The 16,858-nt window shown below is 39.1% G+C and overlaps 1 protein-coding gene across 3 annotated transcripts in view; it reads right to left on the bottom strand.

The window, feature by feature from the left end:
• The window catches only part of plekhg2 (pleckstrin homology domain containing, family G (with RhoGef domain) member 2), a 137,446-nt gene that overhangs the window by 43,249 nt on the left and 77,339 nt on the right, over positions 1-16,858 (bottom strand). For all 3 annotated transcript variants that reach the window (XM_038307970.1, XM_038307971.1, XM_038307972.1), the window contains exons 5-7: positions 11,855-11,921; positions 8,473-8,519; positions 1,033-1,183 (exon numbers count right to left, since the gene is read on the bottom strand). In XM_038307970.1, the coding sequence (XP_038163898.1) occupies positions 1,033-1,183; positions 8,473-8,519; positions 11,855-11,921 (265 nt within the window). The remainder of the gene's footprint in view (positions 1-1,032; positions 1,184-8,472; positions 8,520-11,854; positions 11,922-16,858) is intronic.

Here is a 16,858-nt window from a genome sequence, read left to right as displayed (position 1 = left end):
TTTATTTTGCTTGAGCTTTATAGAATAACTAATAAACACAGTTGTGAAATTCTTAGTTTACAGTATATTTAAGATGCAAGTATTTTAGTAGTGTGAGAATTTTTCCTCATAACTACAGATCATTTGTTGTTATTCATTAAAATTTATTGTGCTATAAAATTCCACATTTTGCCACTTTGTTTCAGTTAAATCAACTGAAAACTTCCAACATAGAGCTGCACCCATCCTTACAGCATTTCAGTCGAACCCTGATAAGGGATGTATGTAGTGTTGCGCTGATGCCATTTTTTGGCCCCGATACTCGATACCTGGCTGTGCAGTATATATATAGCCAATACCGATACCATCTGTTTGAAATTGATGTGTGTGTATATATATGAAGAGCTGCATACTACTTGGATGTAAAATAATTGCCATCATGGCTTTGTCAAGCTGCTGCCTACCTTAGTGAAGCAGGAAAAATACTAATACAAAGTGAATCCAGAAGAACTTTTTTTTGCCTACCTGGAATAGGTGACAATAGCTGAATAAACTTTTGGCTCTCAAAATCAGTGCCCTATTTGTTGGTACTCGCCGATACAAGTACCACCATTTTAGTGCTGGATCGGGGCCCCGCCTGATACTGGTATCAGTCCAACACTAGTTGCCTGTCCAAACTATTTCAAAATCTCACTCCAAGTTTGGGTGAAAAGTTGGCAGCCCTGTGTTTATATTAAGAAAGAGAAGCTTAGATAAAATATGGTTTATAGCTAAAAACAGACTATTGCAATCAGTACAGGGAAGGAACACCATGAGCGTATAGAGAAGGGGCAGGCGCTTAAACATTTAAAACACATGCAGAGAGTTGTTTATGTTTAATTTAAATTAAAGTGCTAAGATGACCATTAATTGTGCGTTTGCCTTTTTGGTTGACCTCTGACCTCATAGACTCTGAGCTCAGTTGTGTGCTTTGTATGGACATGTCCAGCGGGATGAAGTAGCCAGCCCTAACCTTAACTACCAGCCCTCATTTCAGCACATCGTCCGTCTTACCTGTAGCAGCAGGTGGTATTTGAGGATCCTCTGCACCGGCTTGAGAAGATACGTTTCCAGGGGTAACGAGTGATTCAGGGTCGCCTGTCTCTCCTGGAAGAAACGCACCAAACTGCCGTTCTTCATGCACTCCCTCAGGACTGCCACTGAACTGTAGGGGAGGGGGACACCGATGGAGACATTACAGCCTACCCAACAGGGCATCAGACAGGAGAGTTTAAGGCTTAAAGATTCAATGTGAAGGCTGGAGAGTTTAGTAAGAAACTGGGATGGAGCAGAAGAGAATGAAGGAGGGAAAACAGCAGATAGAAGCTATGAAGGGAAGATGGAGGCAGCTCACAGCTGTTTAACAAATATATTTGCTCAATTATGCAATAGTTAGAAATGCTAAGCAGATTTAAGTCAACTCCAGACATTGGTAGAACCATTCTGGATCCTTTTCAACAACATTCATCACAGCAACATCAATGAAAACATGCAATAAAGACGACAAAAAGAGGAGTCCTGAGATGTCTGCAAAAATATCCATGGCAACAGGAAACCTTGGACACCAGTGGAGAGACAGGAAGAAGGCAGCAGGCAGGGAAGGGGCGAAGGATGTGGGGAAGGAGGTCAGGGTACCGATGGGAATAGGGAGCCATGGTTGTTTTCCTCCACGTAGACGTTAATCAAAGAAGGAACATGAGGGATTCTGAGCTGCTTTAATATCTTTTACAGGCATCAGGAGATCAGCAGAGAGGCTGCAGCTCTTCAGCAAATGTAAACTTTCATTCATCCACAGTTTCATCAAATGAACTAATGAGAAGAAAATCTATTAAGAGGAAATAACAATAAAATTGAATCCTACAAGATAGAAAAGTTTGTCTTTAAACAGAAAAATGATCTGTGTTTAATAAGAACTAACTTAGAAAATGCAGAAACTTCCTTGGATTAGAGGAAATAATCATCTTTGAGAAAAGGAATCCTGATGCTTCCCCCTTATTTATAGAAATAAATCTATAACAGTTACCAAATCTGAGCTGCTCCACCGGACCAGGTTGAAACGCAGGGATCCACAGCTCGGTTTACTAAGTGTTTCAGATACATTCCTGCTTCCAAGACACCAAACAGAGGAATTATCTCTCTCTGTTTTTCTCTCCATGTTCTTTAGGAGCCTTTAATGAAAAAGCAGGAGGACTGGAACCGTTAACATCTGCTCTGTTCAATCATTTTATACAACTTTACATTCTACTAGATGTGATCTATTCTTTATCTGTATTAACTTCATTTCAATCAAAACCCAAAGAATCAAATTAAAATACTCTAAGTAATTAGTTGTAGTTACTAGTTACGAGTTAATAACTGCAACTTCAAAGTACCATTTTAAAATCAGATTAGCCAAAAAAGCCAAAAAATTTGGTTGAATTTTACCAACTTGTTTGATAGTTATGTGTCCATCCAATCCTTTGGTTGAAGCAACTAATCTAATTTGGTTCTTTTTTTAACCAAGGCTTATTGGTAAAACGGTAAATCAATACAAATTGGTCACTTTGACCAAAATGCTGATAAGTAGTAGAGCAACTTTGACAGCCAAGGTTTGAACCAACAACCTTCCACTTAAAGGGCAAACTCCTAAGTCCAACCAGAGGTACTCGTAGACTTTAGGCCAATTTATGCTTCTGACGCATAGCCTCTGCAGCTGTCAAATCTGTCTCTGTGCGTGACCACGCCCCCCCGCGCAGAGGTTCTACAACCGCCGTCGTGCACCTCAAAAAAATCCTGACTACGCGCCGGACGGTCGCAAACCCGCACAGACCTCAAGTGGACAGAGCTACCACTGCAAATAAAAACAGTTTATTTTCTTTTGAATTTAGATTGTTAAAGGAACATCTAAACTCTAGATTTTGGATTAGTTAAACATTACACTATTACATTTAAGTTTAATAAATGTACAAAGTTGTTTTGAATTGGGAAGTGTTTCAGTTCAGTTTGCAGTTATTATTTCCTTATTGATTGGTTTGCATGTTGATGTTTGCAGATTCTTTGAGTGCAATGATTGTAGAGTCATTTGGGCCCAAAGTTTCATCATGATGAGGTTCAGTGAACCAGAACGACAAGCTTTATGTTCTGGAAACAGTTACAGCTCAGACGATCAGGGACCAACCAAAGCTTTAACATCCTAACTCTCTAACCTCTGGAAGCAGTGAAGTTGGTTTCACTGTTTAGGAATGAGCAGGAAAAAGCCCAAATGTTCACAGTCGACCAAAGTTTGGAGCAGAACCAGCAGAAAATGGTCCGCAGGCTCCCAGAGATGGAGCTGTAATCCGTCATTTGACAGAAACGCACTTGAGCCGCACATAAACAGTCATCTCTGCAAGACGAACGCGAAGCATATGTCTTCCTGAAAAACGTTCACCAGAGATGGTCTGAAAAACTCCTCTGTGCTCGGCTCTGCAGCTGAACATGAAAAGCAAACTGATTTATCTTCTTCTACACCTCAGGATGATGGTTCCCTGTCTGGGATACAGTTTCACATTTTCTAACCGAGGAGGACCGGAGGAGGCGTTTCAGACAGACTGAATGCAGCTGCATCCAGCTCATCCACTCAGAGCTAACAGCTCCTCTGATGCTCTAAAATATGTTTGATAAAGTAGCACCTGTGGTTTTTAGACATTAATGAGAATCTAAGGAGAAAGGAAATCTAATCCTGGTTTCATCCTGACTGGGCCTCCATCCCAAATTGATGTGTTTAACCTTAGTATAATTTTGATTTGTTTCCAATTTCATTTTTGATTGATTTCAGTATTCCTGGTATGAAAATCGCCTTCTTTTCATTTGTGCTTTAAAAACTTATCTTAAAATAACTTTTATTTCAGCAGGTAAATAAAATGTTCGGTCAATGGAAAGGGTTTTCTTTTAATAAAAGAAGAGAATTTGGTATTATGTACTGGAAATAAGTAAACAAATATGTTTTTTATTATTATTATTTTAAGCATAACCATCTTATTCCACTAGCAAGCACACTTTGACATGGAGATCCACGCCTTTATCCACTCGATTGCTGTAATGCAGGGCGACAGTTGCGTCTGGTGTAGGAGTTTGCCCTGAAATCGAAAGGTTGATGGTTCAAGCTCTGGCTTTCAGTGGCGTTGCGTCCTTGGGCAAGACCCCTCGCCTGCATTGCTTACTGATGGTGGTCAGAGGGCCCGGTGGCGCCAGAGTACAGCAGCATTAGTTCTGTCAGTGAGCCCCAGGGAAGCTGTGGCTACAAATTAGCTAGCCAGCATTAATGTGTGTGTGAATGTAAAGCACTTTGGTCAAGTCTCCTGACATGAAACATTTACTTTATTTTGGTGTTAGTGGATCTTTCATTGCCCGTCTGCAGATAGTTCAAAATGCTGCTGCACAACTTTAAACTAAGTTTGATCATATCTCCACAGTTTTAAGTTCACTTCACTGGCTGTCCGGTTATTTTAGGATTCACTTTAAAATGATTTATTTTGTCTGAAGTCTTTAAAAGGCCTTGCTCCACCATCATGGACAAAATATTGATTATGGAAGTGGGGGGATGCAAGTATTTTCTTCTGAGTTTTATTTTCTCCTCTTTCTCTTGCATCTCTGCTATCCCTCTAATGACTAAATATATAGATGCATGACATGAACAGTTGGAAATTTTGGGATCAACAATCAATGTACATTAAAATCACATAGCTTTACAATTATTATGGACTTATTTTATTTATAAAACAATTATACATTTGATTTATCAGCAGTTCTAATAAAATTTATATATTTTACACATAAATTGAGAACTTTATAATGCGGAGGACGATCTTAAAGTGGATCTGCTGCTTTATGGAGCAACTGAAAGTGTTTTAGGAGGCTGTTGACATTTCTTTGAATGTAAATTACGCTTTGACTTTTAATGAAGTCTCTTATGTCTCTCTTTCTTTTTTTTTCACATATCCTGCCTGCGAGTCTAATAGCCAAACACACACACACGACACTAATTCAAAGATTCGTGTAAATTAATACATCCAAGGTGGGGATCACAGAAGACTTCATTTCTGAGTTTAAAAGAGCTGTAACTACTGGACCTTTTAGGTTATCTCAAAAATCCAAAAGCTACCAGAGATCAATTGCGACCATCCAGCTCTAATTACGGTAGAGAGTAGGACTTCAGCAGTGCTCTGATCATCCAATCACAGACCAGATTCAGAGCCGCATCAGTAGTTTTAAAGTGACTTTCTCGGGAGTGACAGCAGTGACAGCCAATCACACAAAGAAAGATGGTGGGTCAATCAGGAACTTGCAGGTGTTCTAAACTCAGGGAAACAGGCTTCAGCTTGAGCTGCGGTTGTCTGCTTGGTCCTAGTGCCTGATGGATGTTGGTGTATTGAATCATAACATTGTTTTTTGGACTTTTTACGTCCGTGCCCATCAGATATTGCTGATGTACATCGTTATGTACCGCTTTCCTTGTCTCAGCAGATCAATTAATCCTGTCAGTAGAACCAGGCCCCTTCGCCTTAGCCGGTCCCAAACTCTGGAATACTTTGCAACTGTTTAACCTCTTTGACCATTTTCTTTCAAAATCTCATATTTTCTCTCTGGCACAGAAAGCAGTTAAAGCCGGGCTTACACTGTACGATGTTTGCCCTTTTCTGGACGATTTTCCAGTCGTGCGAGAATTTTTCACTGCTGCACAGTGTGAGAACATGCATTGTGAGCTATAAACGTCTAAACCGTTGTAGAGTTTGAACTGTAGCTGGGTGCATCGATTGAAAATATCGCAAAGTGTATGCCCAGCTTAAGGTGTGGAAGTGATCCACTATGGGCTCGTCAGGGAGTGAGCAGAATCAAACATTCCTCAGAGAGTGATCTGTTAGTTTAAAGATTTTCCCAACAGCAGAGCGAACTGCAAAACCCTGAGAGGAAGGTAGTCTGAACCTTTCCGGAAACCACTCAGAAGGTAAAGGGCTGTTCCACCAGAACCCTCCGCTGATGTTCGATCGGACTCAAACCCAGTAACCTGCTCTGCTCCTCCTGGATATTCTCTGGAAGGGTTCCCTGTTCTGCTCAAACTTGGCTTCAGGGAGACGACCTCCTGCTTCCCAAACGCTACGGCTCATCAATCCTCGGAGCTCAACTCCGCCTCTCCATCCAAGAGGAGTTTAGCAGGATAAACGAGTTCAGCATCTGGGTCTGCTCTCCCCATAGATCCACCTCTGGAGGCTGCTGTTTAAATAGCAGCCATTTTATGATGCATTACGCTGAACAAAGTCTCAGGGTTACATCTCCTTCAGCCCGGGTGTAAGGGGGTTCAATATGGATTCCAGGAGAAGTTCTGTTGTTTGGCCTGTTTCTACACAATGGAAAAATGTCTGACCTGGAGGCCAACAGAGAAAGGCCTTGATCAGTCCGTCCTTTTCGACCACATCAACCATCTCATGTCCTCCTCCTTTGACTCAGACAGTTTGCTGTTGAATTCTCAAAGGAACGTTTTCTCCGACAATCTGACAAACAGATGCCGGCCTGATTGGATCGCTGCCCGGTCTGTGATGTGTCTCCGTCTGCATGTTCCTGCAGCTAAGATCAGGTCATGTGTGCACAGGCGGGGGTCATCTAAACATGGCTGCAGGGTTTCAGAGAAAGTCTTCACCTTGCTCCGCACTGCCTGTCGCTCTCGAAAAGCTCTATTAAACCAAAGTTTTCTGTTGTCAGACCAGTGAACCCAGAGCTCACCCAGTCAGCACGTCTCCACATTTTATGCTTCTTCTTCTGCAGAACTTCTACGGCGTCAATTTTGTTCCATTATGGTTGCAAGAAAAGAAAGTTTAAATAAAGATAAATTATTCGATAAAAGGGGTTTTGAGAGAAGCTTTGCTGTTTTTTCTCAGATCTATTTTTATTATTATTTAATTTTTACGGATTAGATATTTTCTATTTATTTTTTCCAATTTAATTTTTCATTCTTGCACTTCTTATCACATTCTCTTCACTTTCTTGGGGTGGGCTATCCTTTAAAAGAAGCAAAAACGTGTTTATACTGATCTGCATGAATGTTAGTATTATAAATGGAGCATGAAGTGAAGAGAATGTGACCATTTAAAAACTATCAGAAAACAATGAAACCATCTGTTAAACTCTGCGTAAAACTCCACCTGAACAACAGAAACAAAAAGGAATCTAAAAAAAATATAGGAAAATAAAATTTGATAAATGAAACTAATTGAATTACAAAAAAATCAAAATATACATTTTGTGAAAAAAAATTAAGGTAGATAATGATTAAAAAAATAAGATTTCAAAATACACAATTTAAGCTAGAAAAATGTGTAGAAAAATAAACTAAAAAAGGTTTTAACATAAATGATAAATATGAAACAAAAATGGTTTAAAAATACACTTTAAAATACTTTTTAGATTGTGGAGGAAATAAAATGAAAACAAATGAAAATAGAAAAATACATTTTAAGATAATTTGCTGAAGAAACTAAAACTGAAATCATAAAATTAGAAAAAAATTTATTTGAAAATATGAATTCTGCTTTAAAAAACTGGGGAAAAAATTTAATTAGAAAAAAAAATACAAAAAAATACAAATTTTTAAATAATAATAATATGAACATGATATATGAACAATAAATCTGAAAAATGAAATTTACATAACAAAAGCTGAGAAAAAAACTTATTGGACTTAAAACTTGTTTTTAATTAATACTTTTTTTAGTTTAATTTTGAGAGTGCGTTTCTTTTTTCTTTAGTTTTTTTTTCAAATTTCCATTTAGAAAACTTGATCCTGTTCTGCAATGGAACAAGGTTCCCTCCATGACGTCCAAACGTAGCGCGTTCTTCTGAAAGAACAACCATCGTTTCAGAGCTGACTGGGCTTCAGTCTGCGCCTTCCTGCTTCATAGTCTCGTTCTTTCAGCCTTGCTGCATCATGGTCTATGATTGTTAACAGTCTATCTTTCCAATGGGACTAATTGACCATGGTGGACCATTTCAATAGGATCCCTCCAGGCCACAGATGGTGTCCCAGAGGGTAAACACCCTGAACTCTCTGCAGGTGAAGCAAGAGCTGTGCACAGTTTTCATTTTCTTCCCCCTCAGTGAATCTAGTTCTAATTGTTTTTTTACATGAATTTACACCAGATGTATGAAACAGCCCCATAAAGGCATAAATCAAAGCAAAAGTGTTGAACACATAAAGGAAAGCAGAGAACACATAAAGGAAAGCAGAGAAAGCTGCTGACGTTTGTCTGTTTGTAGAACATCATCCCTTGAAGGACGGATCAACAAAAGCTCTGGTAGATTAAACAAACTGCTGGAAATACATAAACTAGTAAATCGCTCAATCATATTTCAAACAGAGGAAGAGGTTCAGAGAAAAAATGAAAGCAACATCGTTAAGAAAAAAAGGTAGAAATATTTTGAGGAAACAAGGAAGGTACTTACTTTGGGTAATTCATGCAGTACAGCGTGTAAATGTCGAAGGCTTCACTCTGGAAATGAGGAAAGATGAATTCAAACCACAAAAACTCCTTAAAACCTTTAGTTTGTTCAGCTAAATTAAGAACTTGATGAATGTGTTAGAGGAGAACCACAAGGCTGAACACTGGGCTCCTGCTTTATCATCAGGGTTTAATCTAATGGAAGCCATCTTAAACCCTTAGTTTAAAGTAAATCAATCAATCGCAAGCAAGTTTGGTTGTGGCAGGTTTATTGGAAGCATCTTGCTAACCAGTTAGCAACTTTGTGCTAGTAGCTTCCCAATGGGAAATTCCATTGGGACCAAGTAGCACTAAATTGGTGACTTAGAAACGACACTGTCAAGGAACGCTATGGACAGAGGACATGTGCAAGAGGAGGAGAGTTTCATGTTGGAGGTCCTGGATGAGTCTCCTCCGTCATCCGTTTTTTATTTAGAGGAGGAAAGCGGGGATGAAGATGTTGTGGAAGAGGACACCAGGGTGGCAGAAGCTTGGTTTGGTGTAGAAGGCTTCCAGCCGTACATGTTTGAGCCCTTGCCTCACAACGCTGCCAGTTCTGTTAGCTCTACGCCTGCTAAGACACAGACGTCCATCCCCGTGAACACATGAAGAATTAATGATTCTTATTTCAACCTTTGCGTATATTAGCTGCGACATATGAATCAAGATGCTATGACGGAAAAAATCTGATTGACAGATGAACGTTGATATATGATTGGCTGAATTTAGGCGTACAGGCTGACGTATAATTGACCTGCACAAGATAACAAAGAACAAAAAAACACAGATTTTAAGACAGGATATTTTTTAATAGACAATATAGTCTGATAAAGAGTACATTTATAAACATGTTTAAACCAGAATGATTTGACCTTTAAATATAATTTCCCTATGACTTTAATTATCTTATCTGTTTTAAGATCTAGGGACTTTTACTTTTGGGTTTGAATTGCAGATAGTTTGGATTTTATAAAATAGTGCATCATATACACTCACCGGCCACTTTATTAGGTACCTAGTAACCGTTATGCTAGTAACGGGTTGGACCCCCTTTTGCCTTCAGAACTGCCTCAATTCTTTGTGGCATAGATTCAACAAGGTGCTGGAAGCATTCCTCAGGGAGTTTGGTCCATATTGACATGATGGCATCACACAGTTGCCGCAGATTTGTCGGCTGCACATCCATGATGCAAATCTCCCGTTCCACCACATCCCAAAGATGCTCTATTGGATTGAGATCTGGTGACTGTGGAGGCCATTTGAGTACAGTGAACTCATTGTCATGTTCAAGAAACCAGTCTGAGATGATTCCAGCTTTATGACATGGCGCATTATCCTGCTGAAAGTAGCCATCAGAAGTTGGGTACATTGTGGTCATAAAGGGATGGACATGGTCAGCAACAATACTCAGGTAGGCTGTGGTGTTGCAACGATGCTCAGTTGGTACCAAGGGGCCCAAAGAGTGCCAAGAAAATATTCCCCACACCATGACACCACCACCACCAGCCTGAACTGTTGATACAAGGCAGGATTGATCCATGCTTTCATGTTGTAGATGCCAAATTCTGACCCTACCATCCGAATGTCGCAGCAGAAATCGAGACTCATCAGACCAGGCAACGTTTTTCCAATCTTCTATCGTCCAATTTCGATGAGCTTGTGCAAATTGTAGCCTCAGTTTCCTGTTCTTAGCTGAAAGGAGTGGCACCCGGTGTGGTCTTCTGCTGCTGTAGCCCATCTGCCTCAAAGTTGGACGTACTGTGCGTTTAGAGATGCTCTTCTGCCCACCTTGGTTGTAACGGGTGGTTATTTGAGTCACTGTTGCCCTTCTATCAGCTCGAACCAGTCTGGCCATTCTCCTCTGAACTCTGGCATCAACAAGGCATTTCCGCCCACAGAACTGCCGCTCACTGGATGTTTTTTCTTTTTCGGACCATTCTCTGTAAACCCTAGAGATGGTTGTGCGTGAAAATCCCAGTAGATCAGCAGTTTCTGAAATACTCAGACCAGCCCTTCTGGCACCAACAATCATGTCACGTTCAAAGTCACTCAAATCACCTTTCTTCCCCATACTGATGCTCGGTTTGAACTGCAGGAGATTGTCTTGACCATGTCTACTTGCCTAAATGCACTGAGTTGCCGCCATGTGATTGGCTGCTTAGAAATTAAGTGTTAACAAGCAGTTGGACAGGTGTACCTAATAAAGTGGCCGGTGAGTGTATGTTATTAATATAACAGTTATCAGTTTATTAATTGGATTAAATAAGTAGGAGTCAGCAAATATGAAAATAATGTGTTAGATAATGAGAACACAGAACCGCTGCTGCTGGTGGCTGAGTAATATGATCAACCAAGGAGCACCTCAGAGCTGTGTCTTTAACATAATCCATAATACCAAATGCTTTCAGGATCACAAATTACTTCATTTTTGAATAATTTTCTTTCTGTGAATGATTTTAAATAATACCTATATGCAAAGCAAGCAGAAATATTGGGTTTCCTACATAAAAAACAGATGCTCACTGAAAGCAAATAAAACAAAAATCAGTAATTTATGATAGGTGATAACATAAAGCAGAAATTCAAATAAAACAGATAATTAAAACTCAGACATAAAGTGAGGAAAATAAGTATTTGAAAAAATCACAAATAATTCTGGATTTTTTTGGGAGGATTATGTCTCTCACAGTGGAAATGCACCTATGATGACAATTTCAGACTCCTCCACGATTTCTAAGAGGGAGCACTTGCAAAATAGTAGGTTCTTCAAATGCTTAGTTTCTCTGCAAAAATAAAAAGCTCTTTCTTTCCCCCAACATCATCTCAGTGGGATGATGTCACCTTTTAGAAAACTGCTTTAAACAGCATGACAGTGTTTGGTAACTGGATCGGTCAGTCAGGAGGTCTCCCAGTGGAAATTCCCACCGTGGACCTAAAATAACCCTGAAAGTCTCCATATTTTAATCCAATGTTCCCAGTTACAAACAGGAAGTTCACTTTAGCTTTAATCCAAACAAACTAGCTGAAAATCTGATAGGATTCTAAACTGTGAAACACAAATAATTCCAAAGATTTTCTTCATATTTTAGTTCTAAATAGAAAGTCTGCTTTTGTTGAACTGTATGTTTTAGCGACTCATCATAACTAATAAATCAGATCCAAAGCCAGTTAAATTTTCTGGATAAAAAAACCCCCGTATGTTTGTGTTTAAGTTTTACTCTAACATGAAAGGAGCATAAATCCTGCTTCGAACACAAACACGTCTCTTTATTCAGCAGATCAAACTGAATCAGGTTGCCTTGAGGACTTTGCTGCTTTTTAACCGTTTGACACCGGGCCGCACTCACCCGCTCCACAAAGCACTCTGCAATGGCCGCCGCATCTGGACTCCGCTCTAAATCCTCCAACAGATCACTGAGGAAACAGACAGGAAGAAAGCTTCAACAGTTGATCCAAGTCCTGCTGAAGAATTACATACTGGATGGAGGGGAAGAAAACTGACAGCCTGGCTGCAGAGACCTTGTTTATTCTAAATCTGCGAATTAACAAATTAATCATTAAACATCAAAATAATTGTATATATATATATATATATATATATATATATATATATATATATATATATATGTACATATACAAAAAAAACCATATGAGTAAAGCTGACTAAGAAGCATTTCAGTATCATGATCCATCCATCCATCCATCCATCCATCCATCCATCCATCCATCCATCCATCCATCCATCCATCCATCCATCCATCCATCCCAGGCCAGCCGAGAAACATAGTCCCACCAGCGTGTCCTTGGTCTCCCCCTGGTCCTCCTAACGGTGGGACGTGCCTGGAACACCTCACCAGGGAGACATCCGGGGGGCATCCTAACCAGATGCTGAGCCAGCTCAACTGGCTCCTCTCGATGTGGAGGAGCAGCAGCTCTACTCCGAATGACTGAGCTCCTCACTCTATCTCTAAGGGAGAGCCAGACACACTACGGAGAAAACTCATTTCAGCCACATGTATCCGGGATCTCGTTCTTTTGGTCATGACCCAGAGCTCATGACCATAGATGAGGGTAGGAACGTAGATCCAGCGGCAAATCGAGAGCTTTGATTTTTGGCTCAGCTCTCTCTTCACCACAACAGAGCGGTACGGCACACGCTTCACAGCAGACGCCGCACCGATCCGCCTGTCAATCTCCCGCTCCATGATATATTCAACCTTAAACAACCTTCACCTTTTAAATTCTACCCTTAAAAATAAAAGTTTTCCAAGTCTGTCCATTAACTTTGACCAATTTTCATTTTGGGTCACATATATTTATGTGAACCAGCTGTACCCTTTAAGATAAAACAATGCAGCTTTAGAGATGGAAACAACCCAAGAGGTGAAATTAAACTTGTGTGAGAGGTCGCTTCGGTTTATTTGGAGACTCAGAAAACATCCCACAGTAAGTTTGGACCATTGTTGTGGTTGTGCATTTCAGCCATGGAGAAAACTGACGAAGCAGGGTCGCCGTGTTTCCACATGACACTAAACTGACCTGGGAACAGCTGGCAGACCTTCAACACCACACTCTGTTCCCACAGTCCGTCCTCGCAGTCATCGCTCCGACCTGCCAAGTCCAAACACAGTCCCCCTCCTCTATCTCTGACTTGTAACTCTCCTGTTTCTTCTGTGACCTTCATATATCTGTTACACTCTCTTTATGAAACACAGATGTGTGAAAGAGCCACTGCAAGAGCTGAAACTCACTGTCATTAATCCCAGGAACAGTCCGATGGAAAACAGCCGAGCGGCTCTGTTTGAGACTGGAAGTTTGGGTTGAAACCCTTCAGAGCAGCTGGCTTTGGTTTCTACATCGTATTTAATGCTTAATCTGTTTAAATATATATTAAATATGACAATACGAACCTCTATGGCACTTTTCTTAAATATCAGAGTATGGATTTCACAAAATAGTTCATCATATGTGTGCTTTCATTTAGGTTTTTATTAAAAAAGATATCAGTTTATACATTTCATTAAATGAATCAGATTTAGCAAATATGGGAATAATATCTTAGATTATGAGAACACAGAACTGCTGCTGGTGGATGACAGCAAACCAAAAAAGTGTTGCTTTAAATGAGCCAAAGTCCAAACTCTGCCAGTCTACACTGCAAAAAACAATCTAAAAATGAGTTAAAATGTCTTAAATTAAGTGTATTTACCCTTAATTTGAGCAGGTAAATAAGATAATATGCCAATGGAATGAGTATAAGATAATTAGATAGTATGCACTTTGAATAAGAGACTGCAGTTGTTTTTTTCTTATTTTAAATGTAAATTGTCTTATTCCATTGACAAAGTGTATCACTTAACTGCTTAATTCAAGAAAAAATGCTTTAATTTTAAGGAAAATAAACTTACTTGGATTTCAGTTTTTTACAGCTTACTGTGGACATGATCGATTGAGGTGTGCCTCAAAGCTGTGTACTCGGACCAGTACTCTTATTTCCCATAATGGTCTCAAAATTCATTTTAATGCTGATGATGCTATAAAAATCCTACACCCAGATTTGATCTTTTACTCCAAATTAACCTCCACCTGCGATACTGGAAAAAATCCCCCTTAACATCTTAACTTTTAACAGCTGGCCACCTCGTAAATTAATGCATTTATGACTATGTCGTATTATTTCCAAAAGAAGCAAGGAACGGAATGTCTGTTAATATGAGTTGAAGCAGTGTCTCTCAACCCCTCTACTCCAGCGCACCTGATTCATAGAAACATGTTAGCTCCACAGCTTACCATCAGGGAAACACCTAAAACATACAGAATATTTAAAGCATCTCATGTATGAACAATTGCAAATTAGCTAAAATAAATCTGCTTTTAAAATAATCTAGAATTAGTTCATTTAAATTATGACATTGACATTACTCAATTTTTTTTTTACTTTTACCCATTTTTTTTTTTTCCTGCAAGCAGAACTTTTCCTTCTTTTATTTCTGGCCAGATGGGGCCACTAAAAATCTTGGGGTGGCACACTGAATCTAAAAGTCATAATTTCAGGGTTTGAATCTACTATTGTGGTAAACCTGCCTGTAGAGATTGTAAAGATTTAAGTAATCAACTACTATTATCTTGGTTTATTGTGTGATTTTAATGTCACCACGCTGGATGTGCATAATGGGATGAAATGCTAAACTGATTGTACTACAATTTACACTGGGCATGGCCACCCTGTGCAATGCCCTGGCCAGCCACTGGTGGCACCACTGCCTTCAACAGGCTGAACTGGTTCTCAGTCCGATGTAAGAAGCCTCATTAGGTTCCAGATCTGCTCGGGTCCTTCGATGCCAGTGACGCTACGCTACCTGATTGGCTGAACGTTGCCACTTGATGTAAAACATGGTGGTTGCCCAGACAACGATAACATCACACAGCGTCCGTTAGCATGTCTAATGATCGATGAAGTTTTACCTGATCGATAACAACAATGAAAAAAATCTGGTTATAGTGAACAAAGTAACTGTTAGAACCTGATATAAAGGGGGGGAGCTGGGTAGCGCTGTGGCTAGCTGTGCTCAGTAGCTAACAGGTTAGCCTGTTTTTGTCATGATGGTTTTAGTTTTAGCTCAATCAGTTAGCCATATTGAGCTACACTACTTTTGAATTTGTATCAACAACAGCTGTTCATTTTCTTTAAGTAGAATAACAGTTTTTTTCTTTGTCTAAAATATCTAGGAAAGTGATTTTTTGGGGTTTTCTATTTGTCTTTCCCTGCCCTCAGATCTTAATAAAAAGAATTAAAAAATGAACTGAGACTTAAGGTGTCACCTTGTTAAATGGCAGAGCTCTGTCTGTCTTAGAAGGCAGTACTTTCCTTCAAGACTGACGATTATTGTTTTTTACTTTCGGCTACTTTAGATCGTCAATGAAACGTAAAATAATAGCAAATAAAGGTAAATATGTTGAAAATCCAAAAGAGATTCAGTCCTTCAGAAACAGGTGGACTAGAGTTTGTCCGAGTGGAGTTTCCATATGTTGACGTCATAAGAAGGGGCAGGACCCCGAGTAGATCTGGTACCCATGCCTCATCAGGACAACCCAGAAGAAGTAGATTAGTTTTACTGGGGAAAGAACCACTGGTGGAGCCAGTCCCTGCAGCAAGGAGAAGGACTGATGTGGTAGAACAATGAAGCAGAAGCAGAAAGTAGGCAGCTTTGCTTCAACCCACAGCAGGCACTGTTTTCCATTCTCTACCAATAACTTTCTGATTCAATTCATTGGATTTCCATGTGGTTACTTAAGTTTTTTTTTTTATCTCTGAAGTTACCAATAGAAATCAGCAAATCAGCCTTTCTTTAAACTCCAGAGAGACCAAGTAAAGTTCAGCTAAAAGTCAGACCTTTAAGCAGCTGAGAAAGTGACTTCTTTTTGAAGGCTTACCTTACTTTCTCCTATGGCAGTGCTGTCTTAGAATAGCGTCAGAAATAAAGCTGATTTAATTTTCTTTTTTGTTACAGAGTTAAATCATTAGGAAGTATAACTAGAAGTGGCCAGTAATAACTCAGTAACAAATAATTATTATGATGTAAATAATGAGAATTTATCATGATATTTGAGTTTGTATAATTATTTTCTTTGTGTTTGTGTTTTAATCCATTTCTTCTTGTCTATTATGTTCTAAATGTTCTTTCCATATTCTGTTACTCTGTATCTCTGTATTATCTTTAATGTGTTGCCGTACTAGATAATTTTTCTGTTTGTAGTTTCTGAGTTCATTCCTTTGTTATTTTTCTCCATGTTGTAGTTTATTCACTTTGGTTGTTACCGGGTTTCCCACTTATTTTGAAGTTTATCTTTAACTTCTTAGCTAATTAGTCGACCATATTCAGTTTCCCTACTTCCATTCTCCCTCAGCTGCTCTATACAGTCAGATTATCTCCCCTGCATCTAATGTCACTCTCCATGTTTTTAAGGTTTTTAAGCTAATTGACTGCTGGATCCTACTTTTTTTTTTTTTTACAAGCTTTATTTTTCTTTTTTTCTTTCAGACTGAGTTTTATGGATTGCCTTTTTTTTACAAGTTGAATTTAACAAATCACGTCCTCTTCACCTGAAGTTCAAGTTAAGCGATCACTCTTAACCAATAAATATGTTTTTATAACATCCGTGCAGAACAATAGAAAAGAGTCGTCACTCAGAGGAAAGGAAAGCCCAAACCAAAAGTGAAAAAAAAACACGATCTGCAAAATATAATTTAGAAAAGAATGACATTAGTAAAACTCAGCCTGAAGGAAATACATTTGTAAAATTAGATTTCAAAATATACAATGTTTCAAACGAGTAAAAAAAAAAAAAAA

This window comes from Cyprinodon tularosa, unplaced genomic scaffold, assembly GCF_016077235.1.
Source record: "Cyprinodon tularosa strain WSP-4 unplaced genomic scaffold, ASM1607723v1 ctg625, whole genome shotgun sequence".
Classification (NCBI taxonomy): Eukaryota; Metazoa; Chordata; class Actinopteri; order Cyprinodontiformes; family Cyprinodontidae; genus Cyprinodon; species Cyprinodon tularosa.
The sequence above is the reverse complement of the archived record's forward strand: the minus strand, read 5'-3'. Positions and strand labels throughout refer to the sequence as shown.